Source organism: Fistularia commersonii, chromosome 34, assembly GCF_037954325.1.
Source record: "Fistularia commersonii isolate RoL2024-O1a breed Wild chromosome 34, RoL_Fcom_v1.0, whole genome shotgun sequence".
Classification (NCBI taxonomy): domain Eukaryota; kingdom Metazoa; phylum Chordata; class Actinopteri; order Syngnathiformes; family Fistulariidae; genus Fistularia; species Fistularia commersonii.
In genome coordinates, this window is record NC_141317.1 from 5,178,277 (window position 1) to 5,197,783 (window position 19,507).

The following is a 19,507-nucleotide window of genomic DNA, read 5'->3' on the forward strand; positions in this document are numbered from 1 at the left end:
AGCTGCTGCTGGGAGTCCACTTGCAGATGTGTTGGGGGGGAGAACCGGGCAGTGATTGACAGGCGCAAGAGCCAATAGAAGCTCGGCGTCAGGCCGGCTGGGGGCGGGTCTTGGGAGGGAACCCTGCCTTCTGAGTGGAGGCTGCGGCGGAGGCTCTAATCAGGATCACACAACAATAATGAATGGAAACACGTCGGAGCCAAGAAACTCCCGCAGCAACTAACTTACTGTTAATCCGTATTTTGAAAGTTATCCTTCGCGGAGGTACTTCTTCTTCTTTTTTTTTTTTTCGTTGGAAGTAATGGATTGGCCCGGCGCATCAGAGGGTACTTTCCCTGTCAAAAAACAGTTTTTCTTTTATTTTTACTTTTGAAAGTGACTTTTTTTTTGTTTTGTTTTTTTGGGTGAGGGGAAAACTGCTGTGAAAATCCTCGCCCCCCCCCCCCCCCCCCCCAAAAAAAAACGCATTTATCAGTGTAGATGGCAGTTCGGGGCAGCGAGAGAAGACCCCTACCCCGGCAGCCGTTTAGGAGCGGATTATTTCATGACATTGTTGGAATACTCTCCTTCGCCTGAGCGTCGCGTTTCTCCGTCCGCTCGAAGTATCCGCGAGTTTTTTTTTTATTTTATTTTTTTTTTTGCTTTTTTTTTTTTTTTGTCCGGGGCGCCTTGGAAACATGGGGAACATAGAGAGCGTGGACGGCCAGTCGGAGATGAAGCACCACATCATGCCGCTGAAGGTGCCCATGCCGGACCCCACCGAGCTGGAGGAGAAGTTCGCCCTTGTTCTAGTGAGTTTGATCCTCAGTCACGTTAAACTAACTTTATTTATTTACTTTTTTTTTTTAAATGATCCGATTTGCCTCATAAAGTCCCCGGGTGGTGTTACAATAACAAACACACACACACAAACACACACACACATACTAATGACTCGGCGCTATTGTTTGCCAAACCTGAATTAAAGTTAATGTGTATTTACACTTTGGTGTCTTTATCGTCTATTATGAGGGGGACCTGTGCCTGTCCCGCCCACATCCTGCACGACCCCCCTTCCCACCCCCCCCGTGGTTCTTTTGTTTCCCCCCCTAAAGTCAGACAACTCAGCATTTGGCTGAAGTTGCAAACACTGAACGCAGCATGGTGAGAGTGGGGAGGGGGCTGTGTGTGTGTGTTTTTCTGCTGGGGAGGTGTGTGTGTTTGGGGTGGGGTGGTGAGGCATTACTGTATATCCTTGACGGAGCACATCTCTGCCTGACCCATCTGAGTTTATTTAAAGTTTTCTCTCTCTTTTTTGCTGCAGGCTAAACATCTGAAAACAACATTTTCTGAATTCCCTAACTCCCACACCCCAAGATACCCCCCCCTCCTTCTTTTCCACCCCCCCTCCCCATCCCCTCTGCTTGTACACTTCACATCACACCAGAAGTTCGAGCCCTTGACTCTCCGCAGGCCCTGTATGAACCAGCTCTCATTCAACACCCACTTTTCCTGCATGTTGACACACTGAAGTGACACTGTCACCCACATTTTATTTGCATGTGTGTGTGAGTGTGTGTGTGTGTGTGGGGGGGGGGGCACACTTCTGACGTAACGTCTCACTTCTGATTCTAGTTTCGACACTTTCTCACAAGCATCACGGCTTGAAAAATGACATGATTCCCAATTTTTATTTATTTTACTTATTGCACCACGTTTGTTGTTTTTCTAACCACTGAAGATCATTTATTTTTAGGGAAAAAAAAAATCCATTAGTGATTCATTTATTGCATGTTTCTCTCCATCTGGCCAGTAAGAATTTCTGCTCTTTATTATTTATATCGTAGTCAATTAACTATTTTGGGGGTTTTGGCTGACATTTAAAGAAACATTTCAGCTCTTTTATAAACCATATCAGTGGTCTTAATGATTTTCAGCCCCTGCCCCCTTGAAAAAAAAATGAGCCACGGACTCATGACCACAGATAAATCCTGAGTTGAATTATTTAAAAAAAAAAAAAAAAAAAAAAGCTAAGGTCAATGAGTACAACTGGTATGCAGAGCATCAAGAAAGTGGCTATTTGTTGTTGTTTTTTCTTGGATTAAATGTGATTTCTGGAAACAATCTTATGACCCCCCTGGGGAGTGAGGTGGTGGTGGTGGGGTCACCACTTCCACCCTTGAAACCCTCTGGACTAAAGAAAATATTCATGATTACAGAGCTGCTGTCCCCAGTTGGGGATATAGGATATTCTCATTTTTTCCAGAATTAAAAAAAAAAATCATTAATACACAGGTCACAAGACTCAAATGGTAATGTTATGCAGTGATAACATCGTGTAGGGAATTTCCAATTTGACATTTCTCTGTATTTGTTTTTAATTCAGGCTGCGTATTGGAGAAATACGCACACAAACAAAGCCGTCATGGCTGAGCAGCATGGGAGAAAAGTGGACCGGGTTTGACTGGTTCAGTCTCTCAGAATGTGCCTCTATCATTCAGTCTCAAGTATTGTCTGGTTATTTTTTAAGCACGCATAAAAGTTTTTTTTCGCTTAATTCTACTTTGACCTTTTGACCCTGAATGTTTGGTAAACTAAATTACTCCTCAGGGTCACATTTTCTTGTCATCTGTTCGGCAGAAGTCACCTGTTGAAGGGTCCTGCCGCATAACAAACGTTACGGGGATCGATCTGATGTAAATAGAGGCTACCCGTGGGTTTATTTTTGTTCCACACCGTCTCACCTCGGCTGGTTTTATGTGCGTCGCCTCAGTCATCTGCTGTTTTAAGACTTTTAATTGCAGCATCGGGGCGGAGGGGAGCTTTGAGTCACTCTCGCGCAATCTCGCGCCGGATCATCGAATGGGCCGCCGTGTGTGTCTGGAATAATGCCACGGTTTGCTTGCCAGAGCCATCAGCGGCTACACAGTAAAGCCTTCACATGAAGAGACAAGCTCAGCAAGAAACCATTCAGGGTTTGCTTGTTCACCGCTGTGCAAAGTCTCGGCTATTGTAACGACTGCACACGATACGGCACTGTATGTGCTATTGTGACGGCCCGAGTTGTGTCTCGTTCATGTAGATGACTCACCGGCGGGTCGGTGGGTGGTTATAAAACACGCTTCATATTATTCTGTGTTTTTTTCCATTAAGCTCGTGGGTTAACAAGCTTAAAAAGAGCCTGCAGTCGTTCCGTTTGCCATGCGCACAGAATGGATTTTTTTTTCTTCTTCTTTTTTTTTTTTTTTTTTTGGAATCTGAGTACTGTACATCCTGCACGGACTGGTGCAGAGACAACATGCAGTTGTTCGACTGCCATACAGCACAAAGTCAATCCCTGTTATTATGTTCAGCCGTGCAGAGGAGATGATTCCTATGCAAGAAGCCAGTAGACTCAACATTTCAGTTGTGTTTTTAAACGGGAAAAGTTTTTTTTTTTTTTTCATCCTCCTCAACCCTACCCCATACAGATTTCCTTTACTTTGTGGGAAAGAACAACATTCTTGTATATTTTAGTCCCCTTATCAGACAATGGTCTTCTCTCTGCTCTGCTTGGCTCTTGGTGTGCCAGATAAAGGTACATCAACAGAGCTTCTTTATGTGGTCAGAGCTCGGCAGGAAGACAAGTTCATGCTTTTTTCTTCAAATAACCGAGATGGCATCTGGGTGCTTTTTTTACACACTGCGAAAATACTCCGAGAGACCTCGGACCTCTGCTAAATCAAGTGACTCGCTATTCTTGAATATATTTCCTAGCAGGCGAAATCGGCGGTAGAACAACTGAAGGGTATACACTTTCCATAAAAGGATATTTTGATAAGGGTTATTTCCCTCCTCTGGACGACAGTGTGTCCTGCTGCATGATGGCACGCTGATGTAAATGGACGTTACTGCATCTCCAGCCGGGACTGCCCATCCTCCCAGACATGGCACACTGAGGTCTCGGCGGACTGTCAGCAGCCCATAATGATGTCATGTGTCCAGCAGCCTCAGCCAGTGTCGTAATATCGCGAGGTTAATGACTCTAACAGGATTCCTTCGCTGTAGACGGCGGGGATAAAGCAGAGGAGGGGCAAAACCCCGGGTTCAGCTTACCTCTGTTTCATGTGGTTTGCTAATAAAGCGCCTGGCTCAGGTCTACCCACCTCTCTCCTCCTCCTTTCTTTTGTCCAGTTTTTGTTTCGATGAAACAGATTCAGCTCTCGCTTTTTGCGCCTGGAAACAGCTGCTTGGCATTTTCCGTTACTTTATAGAGGAAATGGCACAGTTGCCAACGGTTCGCTGTGGTTGGTTTGCTTTAGACCGAGAACTTCAACGCCGCTTGCGACACACGAGGTACCGCAAGTTGAGTTTGTGATATACGAAGTGACCCAGGGACCTAAAAGGCCCTGAAACGAAGAGATCCAGCCTGGTGGATGACCTGTCTAAACATTCACTTAATACTGTTAATTCACTTTTTGTTTTGTTCTTTTAAGTACATGAGAACCTCACCTTACGAACGCGCCTAATAACAAACAAATCGGCATACGAATACAATTTTGATCAAATTTGGATCTGCGAACAGGCCTTGGTGCACCAAGACACCAGCAAACAAACTCACGGGATTTCCGCGTCGTGGCATTGGAGCATAACGACAGTCATGCGTGCTATTCGCCGTTGTTTACGACATTAATTACTTTTTTGTGCTTTTCTCGTAAGGTGAAGTTAGCCCTCATTATGGCTCCTAAAAAGGTTAAAAGAGGCAGTGATTAAGAAGAAATTAAGTCCATCAGAAGTAGGAAATAATAGCTAAAAATGAGAGCGGTGTTCGTGTTACAGATCTCGCCAAGCGCTACGTCAACCATCTAGACAATCTCGAAGAACCGAAATGTGCTAAAGCCGCCTGATGTGGCTAAAGGGGTGACGACGTTAACAAAGCGAAGGTCTCGAGTCTCGGAAGGAGTAAAAAAAGTGATCGTTACTTCTGATTAATGAAAGACAGCTAGCTGGAGATAGCGTTAGCGAGGTTCTCATATGGAAGAAAGCTTTACCATTGCTGACTTAGTGAAGGAAATGCTGAGTACAATTGCCGACAGGAAGAGAAAGAACATGAGAAATACACTAAGAGTTAAGGTTATCTTTAATTCCTTTGTATATTTTCGCCACAAACAAACCGACAAAGAAGTTTCAGAGTACCTTCTGTTTTTTGGGGCTGGAGAACGGGTCGATGGGATTGACATTTATTTCAACGGGAAAAATTGATTCGGCTCGCAAACGCGTCAGAGCCAATTCAATTCGTAAGCTGAGGTTCTGCTGTAGTTTCTTACTTTTGGCCGTTTGGCTCAGTTGATCCTGCAATGGAAGCGGAACCTCTCATTCACTCGCCCCGTCAATGTTTCCTACGCTAGCCATTCTCCCGGTCCACTCCGGCCTCTAAAATAACCTTCTCCATATGACACTGCCCTTATGAGAGTGATCCGAGATGAGTGGGTGGTATTTTCAAAGGTGTATGCCTGTTATGGGATATTCTTTCAAAGCGCCTTCGAACCAATCCGCTGCTGGATTCCTGCGGTCTAGTCGAGATGGAGGCCACAGGAGGACTCGAAGAGGGAAAATTCCCTTTGACCTGGCTGTCTGCCACTGTTCTCGGTTGTAATGACTTTACCAACATTTTCTACAGTGCGCACACATTTAAGAGCTTGTTGTGGGAACAGCATGGGGCTATTTTCACTTCTTCATGGCAGCGGAAACCAACCACTTTATCTGACTGATCGACTCTCAGCATTTTTTTAATATGCTAACTTGGACTTGAGTTATGCAAAGATCAGCTCTTAGTGTAAGACTCAATTGTTCTGCACATGTTAGACATTAGAGATGGAGAGGTTCGCAGTGGAACAGGGCGATGAGGGAGGAGAAGAATAGCATTATTCAGAAGCACATTACTTCACATTACTATAAATATGTCTCACAAAATAGATGTAAAAACTATGATTTCAATCATCTGTCTATTTAGAATGTGGTCCATTTTCTAGACAAGACCTTGATAACATGTTCAATTTTTCAAAAGTCCAGGTCATTGCTCTTTTGGTCTACAGGTGCTGTTGAGTAGGGTTTTTGGTAACTTCCTTGTCCATTTTTTATTACATCATTTCTTGAAGATTCTGAAAGTGACGAATGGGTTGGATTACACTCAGATTTCTTTTGAAACAGAGAAGGGAAGTTACTTTGGGAGAAACATGATGGGGAAATGATCCAAAAAAATGTTACCGGTCAACAAAATACTTCATTGTGTCTTTTATTTATTGTTTTTTTTTTTTTTTTTTGCCAGGAAGAAAAAATCCCCAAATATTCCCAGTTTTCTCTCAATAAAGCACCACCACAATAGGATGGCATATCCATTCTGCCCAAATTTTCACGTCAGCATCGTAATCGTTGATACTTTATCTGCAGAAAACATTCTCAATATGTATGCGATTTTAGAGTAAATGGTGGAGTCCCCCTCGCTCGATGCCGTCTCCTCTGCAGTGTGTGCTCTATGTACATGTTGGTTTTGATGTTCTGACAGCATTCAGTGATAGAAAAAAAACAACTCCCCTTGAACGCGTCACAACTTTTATAAATTAAGGAATTAGCAGAACGCACTGATATTTGTGCCATGGTAAAGGTAAAAAGCTCTCAGAGAACCAAACCTCTATTCAAGTAACCCAACAAACTCCTTGTGCTTCTCCCAGCTGAATGCATTTGAAAGTGACAAATGAAATATTTGACTTTTTTTTTCTCCCCTGCGACACCAGTTAGGCCTAATCTTACCGATAAAAACAGACTTGCTGACAAGTGCGAATCCAGCGCCCTCTTCATTGGTTACGTCAAAAAAAAAGCTGGAGCAACACAAGTGGAACTAATAGAGTCAAGCTGCGCAATGTGTTTATAAGGCTTAAAACCTAAATCATTTTTATTTGTTTAATGGTGGTTGCATTTATTTGCCCGACCCCCATCGCCCCTATTCACCCCCCTTTCTCCCACACATCGACGCTGCCTCTTTTCTAAACAAAGAATACCCGTTTGCCATGTCACATTGAAGGTGGATGAGTCTGAACATCTGGCTCAGCCACCCACCTCCCAGGAAGAGGGGGATTATGGGAATTGACTCTTGCACAGTTAACTGGTTTCTGTGGAGCAGCGGAGCATGCAGCACCTGGCTCTCCGGCCGCCCTCGGGCTAAACTTCCCCATAGTGGGCCGGCCTTTATGGGGATATTTAGTGCCTCTCTGCGTGTGTCCTTGCAGTTATTTTGAAAGGCAAAGGTCAAGTGAAAGACCATGACTGAGCAGAACATGTCTGCGTTCAAGCGCCATCGTCTGCAGGATTCTTCTAATATGAGACGTAGATGAACAGGTATTAAGGATTTTAACTGGTGTTAGGGTCGCATGCTTGCATGCGTGAGTGCACACACACATGTGTGTGTTGAAGCTGCTCCAATACATCTGCACCAAGGCGGTGTGTTACAGAATCAGTTTCCTCCTTAACACAATGGGGACTCTGTCAGTCAGTGTTGTTTAAGAAGGGGGGGCCTCATCCCCTGGTGCCTTTTGTGCCCCCGCACACTTTTTTACACGAACATGGAGCTGCAGGACGCCAGCGGTTGAAGCTTACTGGGGCCACCGATGACGTGTTTATCCATCTCCTTGTTCCTGATCACTTCCGCCTTTCTACTGGGGCAGAAGTTGATTCAGTCGTGAGAGAACCAAAGTTTGAGGATGATTCAGCGGTTTTGTTTAGCTTCTCCACCACACAAGTGTTTCTTTCTTTCTTTTGTTCTCTAAATGATATAATCACTGTGAACCCCCTCAGGCCGATGGTCAGAATGGCCACGTGATTTCATATTTTCATTCACAACTGGAGCGTCAGACTAGTTGCCTTTTGCCTTTGGCTGACCAACATCCTCTTTACTGGGCAGCGTGTCAAATGGTTTGGCGGGCATGAGTTATCGAGGCATTCACGTACCTGCATTCCTGCCATTCCTGGTGCATGTAGCCCACCGGCCGGGGCTTCCCCGAACCCCGCATGGACGCACAGAGAACAAACAGGATGTCCGCCACGGGATGGGGATGAATGAATGCATCTGATTCAACACCAATTGTATCCCGATGACTGTGTCCTAAATATATGTTTGTACTCATGTTTCATAGATGTGGTCAAAATTTGTAAAGTGGGGTTGTAATAAAAAGAAAAACTCGTAAATGATTTCGAGTTTCCTCACACTTGGTACATCTGGCTTCAGAGCGACCTTGAGCTCAGGATGTTTTCATCCTTATCTCGGCGGCCGTAATTCCTGCTTCAAAGAGCCCTATGATGATAATGGTCTGTAGCTCGAACCCGGCAATCACTGCTGTCGATCACCGCTGTGTCCCCAGTTAAATAAATGTATCGGCCAACCGGTCCTGAGGGGGCCATCTTGATTTATTAACCCAAAATGGTATTTTCCGTACTTCCTGTTGCTTTGACTTTGGAATGTGTACTTTAGTGGGGTGAAGAGGGGACTGTTCGAAAACGATACTGGGCTCGTGATTCCCCACGCTCACTTAGTATTTATTGGTGAAAGAAGGACAACAAACTATCATCCAACCCCATTCTTGATTTACTCCTTCCCTCTCATGAAGGCAAGCGGTTGGAGAAGGTTCTTACAATCCCGTCAGACTAAATTCTACTTTAATATAGGAAAACAAATCATGTTGGTTTTCCCTTTCAATGCAGCCTAACGGGTGTTAACCTCAACGTCAGTGTTATTGTTTTCATCATCAGGTAAGTTTTTTCCCAATGGTGAAGTCTAATTTATCGACTTTTGGATTATTTTTGATAATTTTCGATGGACTTTGTTGATTTGCAGGAAATTTTAACATTGGTTTGGCCAAAAAATAGTCTGAGTTAATTCTTGTGAACACAATAAGAAAAGCATGAATGAAAGTCCCTCATTCTTGCTCCTCTGTTTTGAGGGTTTGCATCCCTTTTCTGCTCAATGACATTTTGTACAGAGTGGAAAAGAAAACAAAGGCCGGGAGAAACAGAAATGTAATCTCTCATTTTGTTGAATGTCGACTCGGTAAACAAATGAAAACGTCCAAATAAAGGCCCTGATGGATTGAATAATCTTTACGTGCATCTGTAAACAGAGCTGGCTATAAAATGAACAGCCGATAACAAACTAAGAGGGTTTCACACACTCGCAAAATAATTCTTCCCCACAATTGAAAAGAATTCTAATGTAAACTATTTGGAGTTGTTTGTTAAGCAGTTCCGCTTTCCCTATCAATCTGGTTTGGCGGCTGACAAGACATTTACATGCCAATGGGTTACGTGAGTTTACCTGTCAAGTGAATGGCTGAATAAACAAGCTCTCTGGGTTTGTAAACAGCATGCATAGCAGGAGGAGGGGGTAAGGGAAGCCCTCACTCCAGGGCACACCCATATGGGGGGGGGGGGACAATACCATGATATACGGAGGTGTTTATTTTTAAACAATGTAAATCTCCTGTCAGAAAAAACCAAGCACAGATTATTCATTCATTCATGTCTCTGGAGGTTCTCGGTCATCCAGTTCATCACGTCACTTGAAAAGCGAAGAAATTCAAGTCCGGTTGCCAGGGCAAGATTTCGACGATTCATTCATTTACTATCCATAGTTTATTCTGCACTCGGGGTCGCGGTGGGGGGGCCTATCCCAGCCGTCATTGAGCGAGAGGCAGGGTTCATCCTTGACTCGTCGCCAGTCGATCGCAGGGCCGTACATAGAGACATACGACCATTCACTCTCATTCACACGTCACTTAGGAACATATAACCATTCACATCTCAATTTAAGGTGTCCAATAAACCCACTGCAGGGTTCCTGCAGAGGAGGAATCACATGCGGACACATGGGGAACATGTAGACTCCACACAGAGAGGCCCCCTTTGGAATGAGACCTTCAAGACTTGTACTTTTCTATATCTAAAGTAGCGCAGAACTGTGAAAAACAAAATTGTAAGAGGATGGTATTTTATGTCTGCTGCATTTATGTGTCACCCACTGTATTTCTGTGATAGATCCAATGGGCAACCTAGATGATATTTGATATATATCGATGTATTGCCCAATCCCATGTCAGCCCTACACTCAGCTGCTCTCTTACCCTCCTACCTGCAACCCCTGCCTCCAGCATCTCCCTTGTTGGCCTCTCAGTCTTCCAGCATCTTTGTGCGGGACTCTTGTTTTGTTGCGGTTGCATAGTTCGGGTTACCCGGCTTAAAAGCGGCGGAGCGATCGGATATCTGCCCAGAGAAAAGGGGGCAGTGTTTTCTCACACTTTGCTCCATCACTTTTCAGCTCAACTGGAACCAGGAAAAACACCTAAAGTTAATGCTCACACAAACACATTGTTGTTGTGCAAAGATGGGCACGCTTAGTATTACACAACAGCTTGAGAAAAAAAAAAAACTGGAGTCAGTTTTTGATTTTCTGATGAGCTCAGGAAGTCCCCGCAGCCCTGTGACGACAACAGCCGAGTTCATCCTGTCTCCTCTCATTGTCTTTCAACGGCGAGGGAAAGGAGAAAGCGAAACAATGGCACTGACAAGCAGCGACCATTATAAAAAAAGACTGCGCGTTACATCTGGAGATATGGGAGTGAAAAACAAAAGAGTACGACAGTATTCAGAAGCCGTTTGTCGTACTTTCAGTATATCACGGGGTCCGCTACGGGATGGAAAATTACATCTGATACTCAACATAAATAAAGAGAGACTGCTTCCAGCGCGCTAAGGAGGAACATTAAAATGAAATACATCCGAGATAACTCGGTCGATCCGACCTCTAATTATATCATTTCATTGTTAGGGGAGAAAAAAAGCAGATTATATGATAATCTCTGGTTAGGCGACTTATAAAAGGTTTTCTTGTTATCTTTCAGGTTTCTTTTTCAGTTTTTTGGGGTAAATGCCGGCGGATTTTCAGGACATTTCTCAACCATGTAGGGCGAGGAGTTTTGGCTACTTTAAAGATGCCTAAAAAGGTTGATTCATTTTGATTTAACTTTACAAGTTAAGTGAAAGAAGGAGAAAAATGGATTTTTAAATGGTGTAATTAGCACCAAAAACAGGATTTTCAAGTATATGATCAATGTCTGGATGTCAGGAAAATTCTAAATATTCCAAAAATCCATGACTCAGTATCTCAGTCATGCATTCCAGCCCTACTGTATAAGTGTATTTATAGATGCTCTGATATTCCGTTTAACAGTTTAGTTTCCGCGCATGATGTAATTGAATCATCTGATCATCTGACAAGTTGACACCCCGCTTGTAACCATATGACGTGTAGTTTGTCAGCCTGGGAGTTTTTGGTGATTTTCTAAAGGTGTAGAAAGTTAGTCATTTCTCCTTTTTTTTTTTTTTTTTTGCCGTGAACTATATGAAGCCACCTCTGGCACAGAGACAGAAGCTTTGCTTTCGTTTTCTCGTCGTGGGAGCTTAAAATATGCTCCGTTAATAGCTTGAAAAAACACTGTTATCCCAGGTCCGGTCTTCATTGTGTTTTCTTTGCCTCCTTCATGGCTCCGCTTCGTGACAGGACTCAGTAGCTTGGCTTTCTTTCCCATCCTCAGCTAGACAGCGCCCATCTTTTCAGAGTTCTTATCGTCCTCCTCGCCGGCCGGCCCCGTCTCGTATTCAAGACGCGGTTTAAAGCACGGCTGCTTCGAAACAATGAATCCTCGAATCTGAAAACTACAGTCCTCTTCACCTATCTCCAAATTAGTTAACTATTTAGTTGCCGTTTTATTATAATTATTTACAACTCTGTAATTTCAGCGTCCGGACCGCTTTTTATACATAATTGTGAGTCTATGTCGGAACAGTTTAATATAAGGCCTGTGTGCACAAACCCAATCCGGGCGGTGCGTATTAAGCTCAGCACATTGCCGCCTTCCGTTGCGATCCTTGATTATTACAGCTTCCAGTCAAGTCCCCTTTTCCTGGACCCCACCCTGATGAGCAGACACTCAGACTTGTTCGGGGTAAAGCAGCCTGTCTGGGCCTCCGGCTCAGTCCACCCACTCCTTTCCCTCTGAGCTGATGACAAGCGAGTCTGGCCTGTGTAAACCCATCGAAGGAGGAAAAAAAAAAAAGAAAACGCTCTTTTCCAAGTTGGCGATAAAGCACCAAAGAAAGCATATTTTCATTGGGATTTTTTCCGTGAAATTACATTTTAATCAAACAATATGAAGCAAAAAAATTTTTTTTTTCAACTACTTGTGCAACTAAGACAATTTCTATGCATATCCTTTGCTATTTTTTATTTTTTTTGCAATAACCCTTTAAGCTTTTGATTGGTGAGGTAATCACTCAAACAAGCATGCAATGCTAAATGAGTCGCCAGTAGATAGCTAATGAGTTTTCCAGGCCTCTGTGATTTTTTTTTTTTTTAAAACACCTATTTGAACAGACGTTCAGATATTTTTTTTTTTTATCACGGAAAATGGAGCATTCCAATGCGCAAATTAGCAAAGTACCCTAAGAAAATATAGTCGCGTCTTACGCGGCATTAACTCTGACTGATAGCAACCAACTTGTGCGGCGGAGCGCGGCCATCTGCGCTCTGGAGCCGAGATTAGTTCAGCGCGGTGTCACTGTGATATCTTATCCCGACTCCCGAGTGTTAAGCTGAGAAAGATCAGGGAGAAATGAGCTATCAGTCTTTTCCCCTCCGTCCCTCTGGGGACCCGACCCCTCCTTTCCAACCCCTCCGTGTCTGGCGGCGGCCCCGGACCGTGCCACTTTAAGTGGGGGACTTTACAACATCAATGTCTTTAACTGTCGCGTCTTGAAAAATCCGTCCCTCCTCCGCCTCTCTCTCAGATGTCAGTCTGTTTTTGAGCTTAACCTCTCCGCCGCCTGCGCTCGGTCGTCCACCGCGACATCCCTCCCCACCTAAACCCCAGCCGGACCCCCCCCCCCCCCGACCCGACCTCTGGACTTCGTTTGCAGGGCAACGTCATCTTCACCGACAATTGCTAATTGGTCATAAAAATGGAAAATGTCCAAACAGAAGTCCATATAAAAAAAGCTTTAACCTACTGGTTCAACAACATTAGCTGGTAACTAATAATCTTTATCGCCATCTCTAAAATTACTTGGTGATGAATTCTACATTGATAGATAAACATCTTATTTTTCTTTTTTTACTGTACTCAGGCTATTGCTGAGCCTAACACGCCCATCGGTGGCTCCGTTTGGAGACTTGTCTCACCGGAGTCTCCAATGATGGGAGAGAAAGTGGCTGTCGTAGATAAAGTCCGTCTGGTCCGAGCGGAAATTTTGATGGGCGCAGCAGCAGGGGGCGCCCTCCCATGATCCTGCCCACCGGACCATTGTTAGCATTTTTCCCTGCAAGGAAAAAACAAAAAACTCAAATGTCATAGAATGGGAACGGCGGCGCACTGAATCAAAACAAAGCCCCACATTGACTCTTTTGTTAAAATCCATTTTCGGTCAACGAGAAAGGTCACGCCGGAGGACAAGAGTGTGTGGGCAAAATGGGCAACGTGACAAGCGAGAGAAACATTTTTGTCATTTCTGTAGTATTTTATCCCTTAAATGGAGCAGTCGGTAAACAAAGCGCCTCTGCGCCGTCTCTCTCTGTCTCTCTCACGAAGCTACTTCTGTTTTAACTTCTTGTAAACACAGGAAGTGCTAGATGGTATCACGGCGGGAGAAAGTGAAATGTGATTAGCTTAATTTGGTTATTTGGCTCAAATTACCCAAATCTAGTCGGAAAGGAAACGTCCCCTCTGCTCTCGGTCTGAGGAGGGAAACCTTTTCTCTCCTGCTTTTACCGTTCGAGGAATTTTTACCCGTTTTTAAAGAATCAAAAGCAAACACAACTTTACCATCTGTGTTTGTTTACGGTAGCAAAGTTTGTAAACAACCAGGGCGTGAAACGTATGATTTAGTTTTTTTTTCTGCCTTTTGTGAATATTTTCACTGTTTTTTTAAAAACAGCGAATCTATGTTTTGCATTTTTATATTTAATAAACATCTGCCCTCATTGCCTTCCTGCATGTTTTCCATCAATTTGGAATAAATGAAGGCAAATGCGGATCTTGTTTTTTCTTTTTTTTTTTTTTTTTTGCATGACCGACTAAGAAAACAAAGAGAACTCGACTTTGGGCCCGTCCAGATGCTGGAGGAGATATCTGGGACCACCATTCTGTTTACTATTCTTTGTTGTTCACATCAAAATTAAGACCATATTACTTTATATGTAAAATGAGATGCATTCACGTTACATTTGTTCTTTTTGTTGCATCATGCAATGAATATAAGAGAAGGATCTACTTCACATACGTTGAATTTGGATTCATGATTGGCATTCGTAGGATATATCAATTTATACAGATGTTTAAAGTGTTCACAACTATAATGTATTCGAATTTAGTGAGAATCGGCAGATTAAAATGGTCAGGGTAACAGATAATGGATCAGGTGCAGATTGAAGACGCTAAACTCTTCACCTCAGAGTTTGACCTACTTAACCACGTTTATAGGTAAGATCTTTCCCACAAGAGACAAAAGAGAGAGAGTGCAACTTGGGGGTCAGACTGGAGAAAATGTAGTACTATAAACAGTACACATTCCTCATGTAATTCTGGACATCTGGTATGCATGTTGGTTCTCATTTCTTTCCTGTGTGGGTTTTTTCGAGTTCAAATAGTCATTTTTTTTTTTTGCTTCGAAGGTCCCTGACCCAGAGAAACGAGTGAGAAATATCCCTGTGTAGGGCTGGTAAGCTTCTAATTCTGTCCATAGTTGAGTAAAGCGCCTTCAGTGCTACCTTCCTGAATGACCTCGAAACAGAAAGTTTCCCCCGTAGTCTTGTCAAATGTCAAAAGTTTTTTTATTTCCTGTTATAACATTTTCAACAGGCGGTACAGTTCTCCTTTTTCTTAAAAATTCCAATGATGGTCTTTCAGAAGTATTCTTGTCTTTGTTTTCCACATTTAAAATGCGCAACAAAAAAAATGCCAAAAATGGGAGATTACTTCTCTCTCTCTCTGTGTGAGAGTCCTCTTCCCCAGCTTGCTTTTTAAACATTTTTTCTTAGATTAGTTTAATTATTTTTGCCACGGCAGAAAAGCACCGACCCGTAAAAGCATTCCTTCTCCTTCAAATCCCTCCTTGACCTTGAGATGTTTTGCACGGAGGTCAAAGCAAAGAGGTCAGTAGGAGACAGCGGGAATAGCTTTTCCCCCTCAAGTTAAACCCTTTGCTGAATTTTCATTTTGCTTTTGTAGCTGAATTTGCAGTCGTTTATCCAAATTTGCTCATGAATCCGAAATGATTCACAATGAGTGTTTACAGTCAAAACAGAAGCGCTCTTAGTTAGACAACATGACTCACGGTGTACCGACACAGTGAGCAACGTAGACAGATATAGGAAGAGCATTTTAAAATACTCCCATGTGATAATATTTTGTCACGACCAGGGAAAGGGTGGATGTCACGGGAATTAGATGATGTCGCTACTATATATCAAAAACACATTGGGCCCACCAGCGCTTACAATATTGTTGTGAACATCATGTCTGCGGGGTTGTAGACAGGAGGCTGAGTTATAGCCGCAGGGTAAAGATCTTTTGTGACCGGGCTGATGGGGAGCTGTTGATGGGGGTGTAAATCAGGTAAACAGTCCCTCGTGTTTCTTCAAAGAGAAAAACGCTTGGACTCTCTTTTGCTCTCCTACCACCGGAGCTTCCTCATTTTTAAGATTTCTACGTCTTACCCTATTTACAAGCTCAGTAGAGGAAGTGATTAGTCAAAAGCTTGTTTAGTTTGTGTTATTTTTTTTTAAGTGTCATCACAAGGACATAAAATGCCTAAGTGCATTGGTCCCAAAGCAGAAATGAGTGTTTAGGGTTTAATTTGGGCCACCGTAAACTGCCTGCCTCGGGCCGTCTCGTGGCGTTTCGGTATTTTTAAAGGCCCGATGAGACGACAGGTCTCGTAACGGGGTCTGAACGCCGGCCCCCGTTCCGTGTCTCTCGACAGGCTCGAGTTTTCGCCTGAACAATCTGAAGGATCGAACGTGCAGAGGGGTGAGGATCATCTCCTGTGGCAGGATGCTTAAAGTCAACACAGGAAGTGATGTCATGCCCCCAAAATTCAGATGTCGCCAGAAGCACTGCTTGGTGACACTCAACAACTGCTGCTCTCGACAGCAATACGTGGCTATAAAAGCTATCTTGGCACCCCGGCGAGCGTCTGGGAGGTCCAATTTGTTATTGGATTATTGAACAAAGGCGGCGGCCGGAGTTTGCCGTCGCGCACAGAAAAGAAGGCGCCGCTCCGGCCCTTCAGTCACTCACACAGCAGCACAGAATCAGCTCAATCTGACTGATGATCTTTTAATCGCTTAATATTGCAGCTCACAAGTGCATGTCTGAACTGCTTGTCTTTTGAGGTGACGAATGTAATTTGTTTAGTGTGGTCATTCTCTCAGTTCCTACAGGGTTTACTGGACACTGGAGAAATACTGCTTTTTTGGGAGGGCTATGAACTATACAAACATTTTATGTTCTTTTTGCAGAATTCTATGAACCTGCCTCCGGATAAAGCCCGGCTTTTAAGACAGTACGACAACGAGAAGAAGTGGGACCTGATCTGTGACCAGGTAATTCCAAGTCGCTTTATGCTCTGAGATGCACGGGCCGCCTTGGCTACGCTCGTTCAAATTAAAACACGTTTGTCGACTGAAGTGAAATGACCATGTTGTGTATCGTCCGCCTGCAGGAAAGGTTTCAAGTGAAGAATCCGCCTCACACCTACATCCAGAAAATACGAGGATACTTGGACCCGGGGGTCACGAGGAAGGTGGGAATGGACTTTTCTCAGACGGAGCTCCTCAACATAAAGAGGAAATTATGCTTTACCCACAAAGCAATGGCCCGGACGAACAGCTAAAGCTCACTGTGCTTCTGTCATTGTTTTCCAGAAGTTTCGTAGGCGGGTGCAGGAATCCACAAAAGTCTTGAGGGAACTGGAGATATCGCTGAGGACGAACCACATCGGGTAGCCGATCCTTATCTCTTTGTTTTGTTTTTTTTTTCCCCGGCGCACATGTATTTATTGTCAAAGAAGGAAACAATGTATTTGTTTCCCTCCGTGAAGAACAGTCCTTTCTTTGCACCGGCTGTTGCAGAGACCCAGGACTCTCCACGATGCCCAGTTCTCCCCAAACTATTGTACTAACTTACCAGGCTCTGCAGCTCCGCTCAGCAGAGCTGGTCCTCATCATGCCCAGATGGTAGCCATTGTGCTGCCTTGTTCACTCCCCCAATCGCGTCGAGCAGGAAGCTTTGTTGTGTTTGCCAGGAGGGCAGGAAGACTGGCTGAGTAATGGTCAACCCATTGAAAGACAAAAAAAAAAAACTCACACACACAAGCACACTTTGATGTTTTTCCTCACAAGCTAAAGCAAACAAGTTGTTTGTGAAGTTTTTTTTTGTCTTTTTTTTTTTTTTTCTGTTGTTTCGCATCATGTAACTCAAGAGGGCGGGACGCTCCCTGGTGTCACATCCAGTCGTTTGATCGTCCTGCCCCTTGAGTTTGTTCGTCGGCCATACGCCGTAATACAGCGTTATGCAAAAAATAAAATAAAATCGCTGAGTCGCCGCTGTAAATCCGAGGCACAAAGAAAGCCCGTCATTTTCCAGAGCTTTCATTGCGCTCCAAGAAAAACTGTTTGGACACATTTCCCAGAATTGAAACACGAGTTCAAGGAATGCTATTTTCAGCGGTTCGGTTGTTGAGATTAACGGGAGCAGATGCAGGTTTGACTCCCCGCGCCTCGGATGTGTTATTCTTCGGTTGCCGTGAAAATCTGAAATCGCGGGTGGAGAAACAGAGGGAGAGAGAGAGGAGTGTGAGAGGAAGGAATGAGGGGTCAGAGGCAATGAGGGAGAATGGGGAGGGTTGGTTACTAGACAGGAAACTGATGATTAAGCCCGCCTTCTCGGTCCCCCCCCTCCATTTCCCTCATTCACCTCAGCACACTGCTTTGTTTCCTTCCCTATGTTCCTCTCCTCACCTCTTGTCCCCTCCGCCCTCCCTCCTTTCCTTCACTCCTTCGAGCCTCTTGATTGCTTTCCTGCCTGACTCACCGTCGTCGGGCCCGAAAGTCCATCTCCGAAACCGACATTTCGAGTCTATTTTAAGAACCTTTTACCCCGATCCCGTCCCGGCTCCGGGGTTCCATGACGGAGCGGGGAGGAGCCGGCCGGCTGTCAGCGGATTCTGACTTAGGGGGTCAACCTGAGCTCTTCCTCCGCGAGCCTTTTTCCCCTTCACATTTTTCCTGCCATTGCAAAGGGAATTCCTTTGTGTGGAATTGTTTCAGTTTTCAAAAAAAAAAAAAAAACAGAGTTAAGTTCGGTTGAAATTCGAAGCCTCTTTCGCATTCTTGCTCGGTTCTTCTCGCCGCTCCAGAGCCGCCTCAGAGGATACAAAGGATAATTCCACTTTATACACGTCGGGTCTTTTTACAGTCGCCAAAATACTTTGATTTTTTTTTTTTAGGACATTTAGACGATACCGCAACAATAAGTCAAAACTCGTGCAAAAAATAAAAGAAGATTATAATCCAAGGTAAAACTGAATGTAGGCGTTTCGCGGAATTGCATTATTGCGGGAAAACTGCCTCCGTTTTCGCAACCGAATAAAGTTCTGCAATTCACATTCAAACCTGCGGGGGTTTGTTTTAAACCTGTTTGAGTTTCTTGTTGCTCTACTTTCTATTCAAAATTATTCGAAGCATTTAAGGGGTGGCCAGAACCGCAAACATTACATCCAAGACGAAAATTTCCTCCACTAGAAAGAGACTGACTCCTGTAATAATTTTCTTTGAAATCTATATTTTTCCTTTTTTGGGGGGGGGGGGGATTCTGTGTCTGTGTTTGGTTTTCTTGTACATCCGTTAAAGTCTCCGACCCGAAGAACGAGGGCGGGTCATTAATGCAACTCCCATGCTTAACCCCTCTCTGCGTCATAGGTGGGTGAGGGAGTTCCTCAACGATGAGAACAGAGGCCTTGACGTCCTGGTGGAGTACCTCTCCTTCGCCCAGTGCGCCGTCATGTGAGTTCTTTTGACATGCACTCTGCGGCGCTGCGGCCCGAACCCTTTCCTGACCTGGGTTGGGCAGTGGATACAGCTGCGGAGTCGACCCGCCGCTCGCCGCGTCCTGTTCAGCCTGTGCTTGCGCATCGAACGAAAACAAAGAAAGGAAAAAAAGAACGACGCGCCGTCGGCACGTCGCGTTTGCTGGATATGTTTTTACGTCTTGTCGCATACTTGGCAGACCGACTCTGGACAGATGCTATGTCGTGCGATGCTATGAGCTGTTCTTCGCCTGAATGTGACCAAATCTCCGTGCTAAGCTTGAAGACCCCTCTTGTTATAACCCCTCCCTTCGTCCCCTCGCTCTTTACCAAGCTGCCTCGCTAACCAGACCCCCTTCCTTCC

General features: G+C 44.4%; 1 protein-coding gene across 4 annotated transcripts in view; it reads left to right on the forward strand.

The window, feature by feature from the left end:
• The first annotated feature begins 264 nt into the window (after positions 1 to 264).
• Positions 265 to 19,507, forward strand: part of fmnl3 (formin-like 3) — a 33,844-nt gene continuing 14,601 nt past the window's right edge. For all 4 annotated transcript variants that reach the window (XM_086141591.1, XM_086141593.1, XM_086141592.1 and 1 more), the window contains exons 1-5: positions 265 to 791; positions 16,577 to 16,660; positions 16,780 to 16,860; positions 16,982 to 17,058; positions 19,037 to 19,120. In XM_086141591.1, coding sequence (XP_085997717.1) covers positions 678 to 791; positions 16,577 to 16,660; positions 16,780 to 16,860; positions 16,982 to 17,058; positions 19,037 to 19,120 — 440 coding nt within the window. In that variant the 5' untranslated portion in view covers positions 265 to 677. The remainder of the gene's footprint in view (positions 792 to 16,576; positions 16,661 to 16,779; positions 16,861 to 16,981; positions 17,059 to 19,036; positions 19,121 to 19,507) is intronic.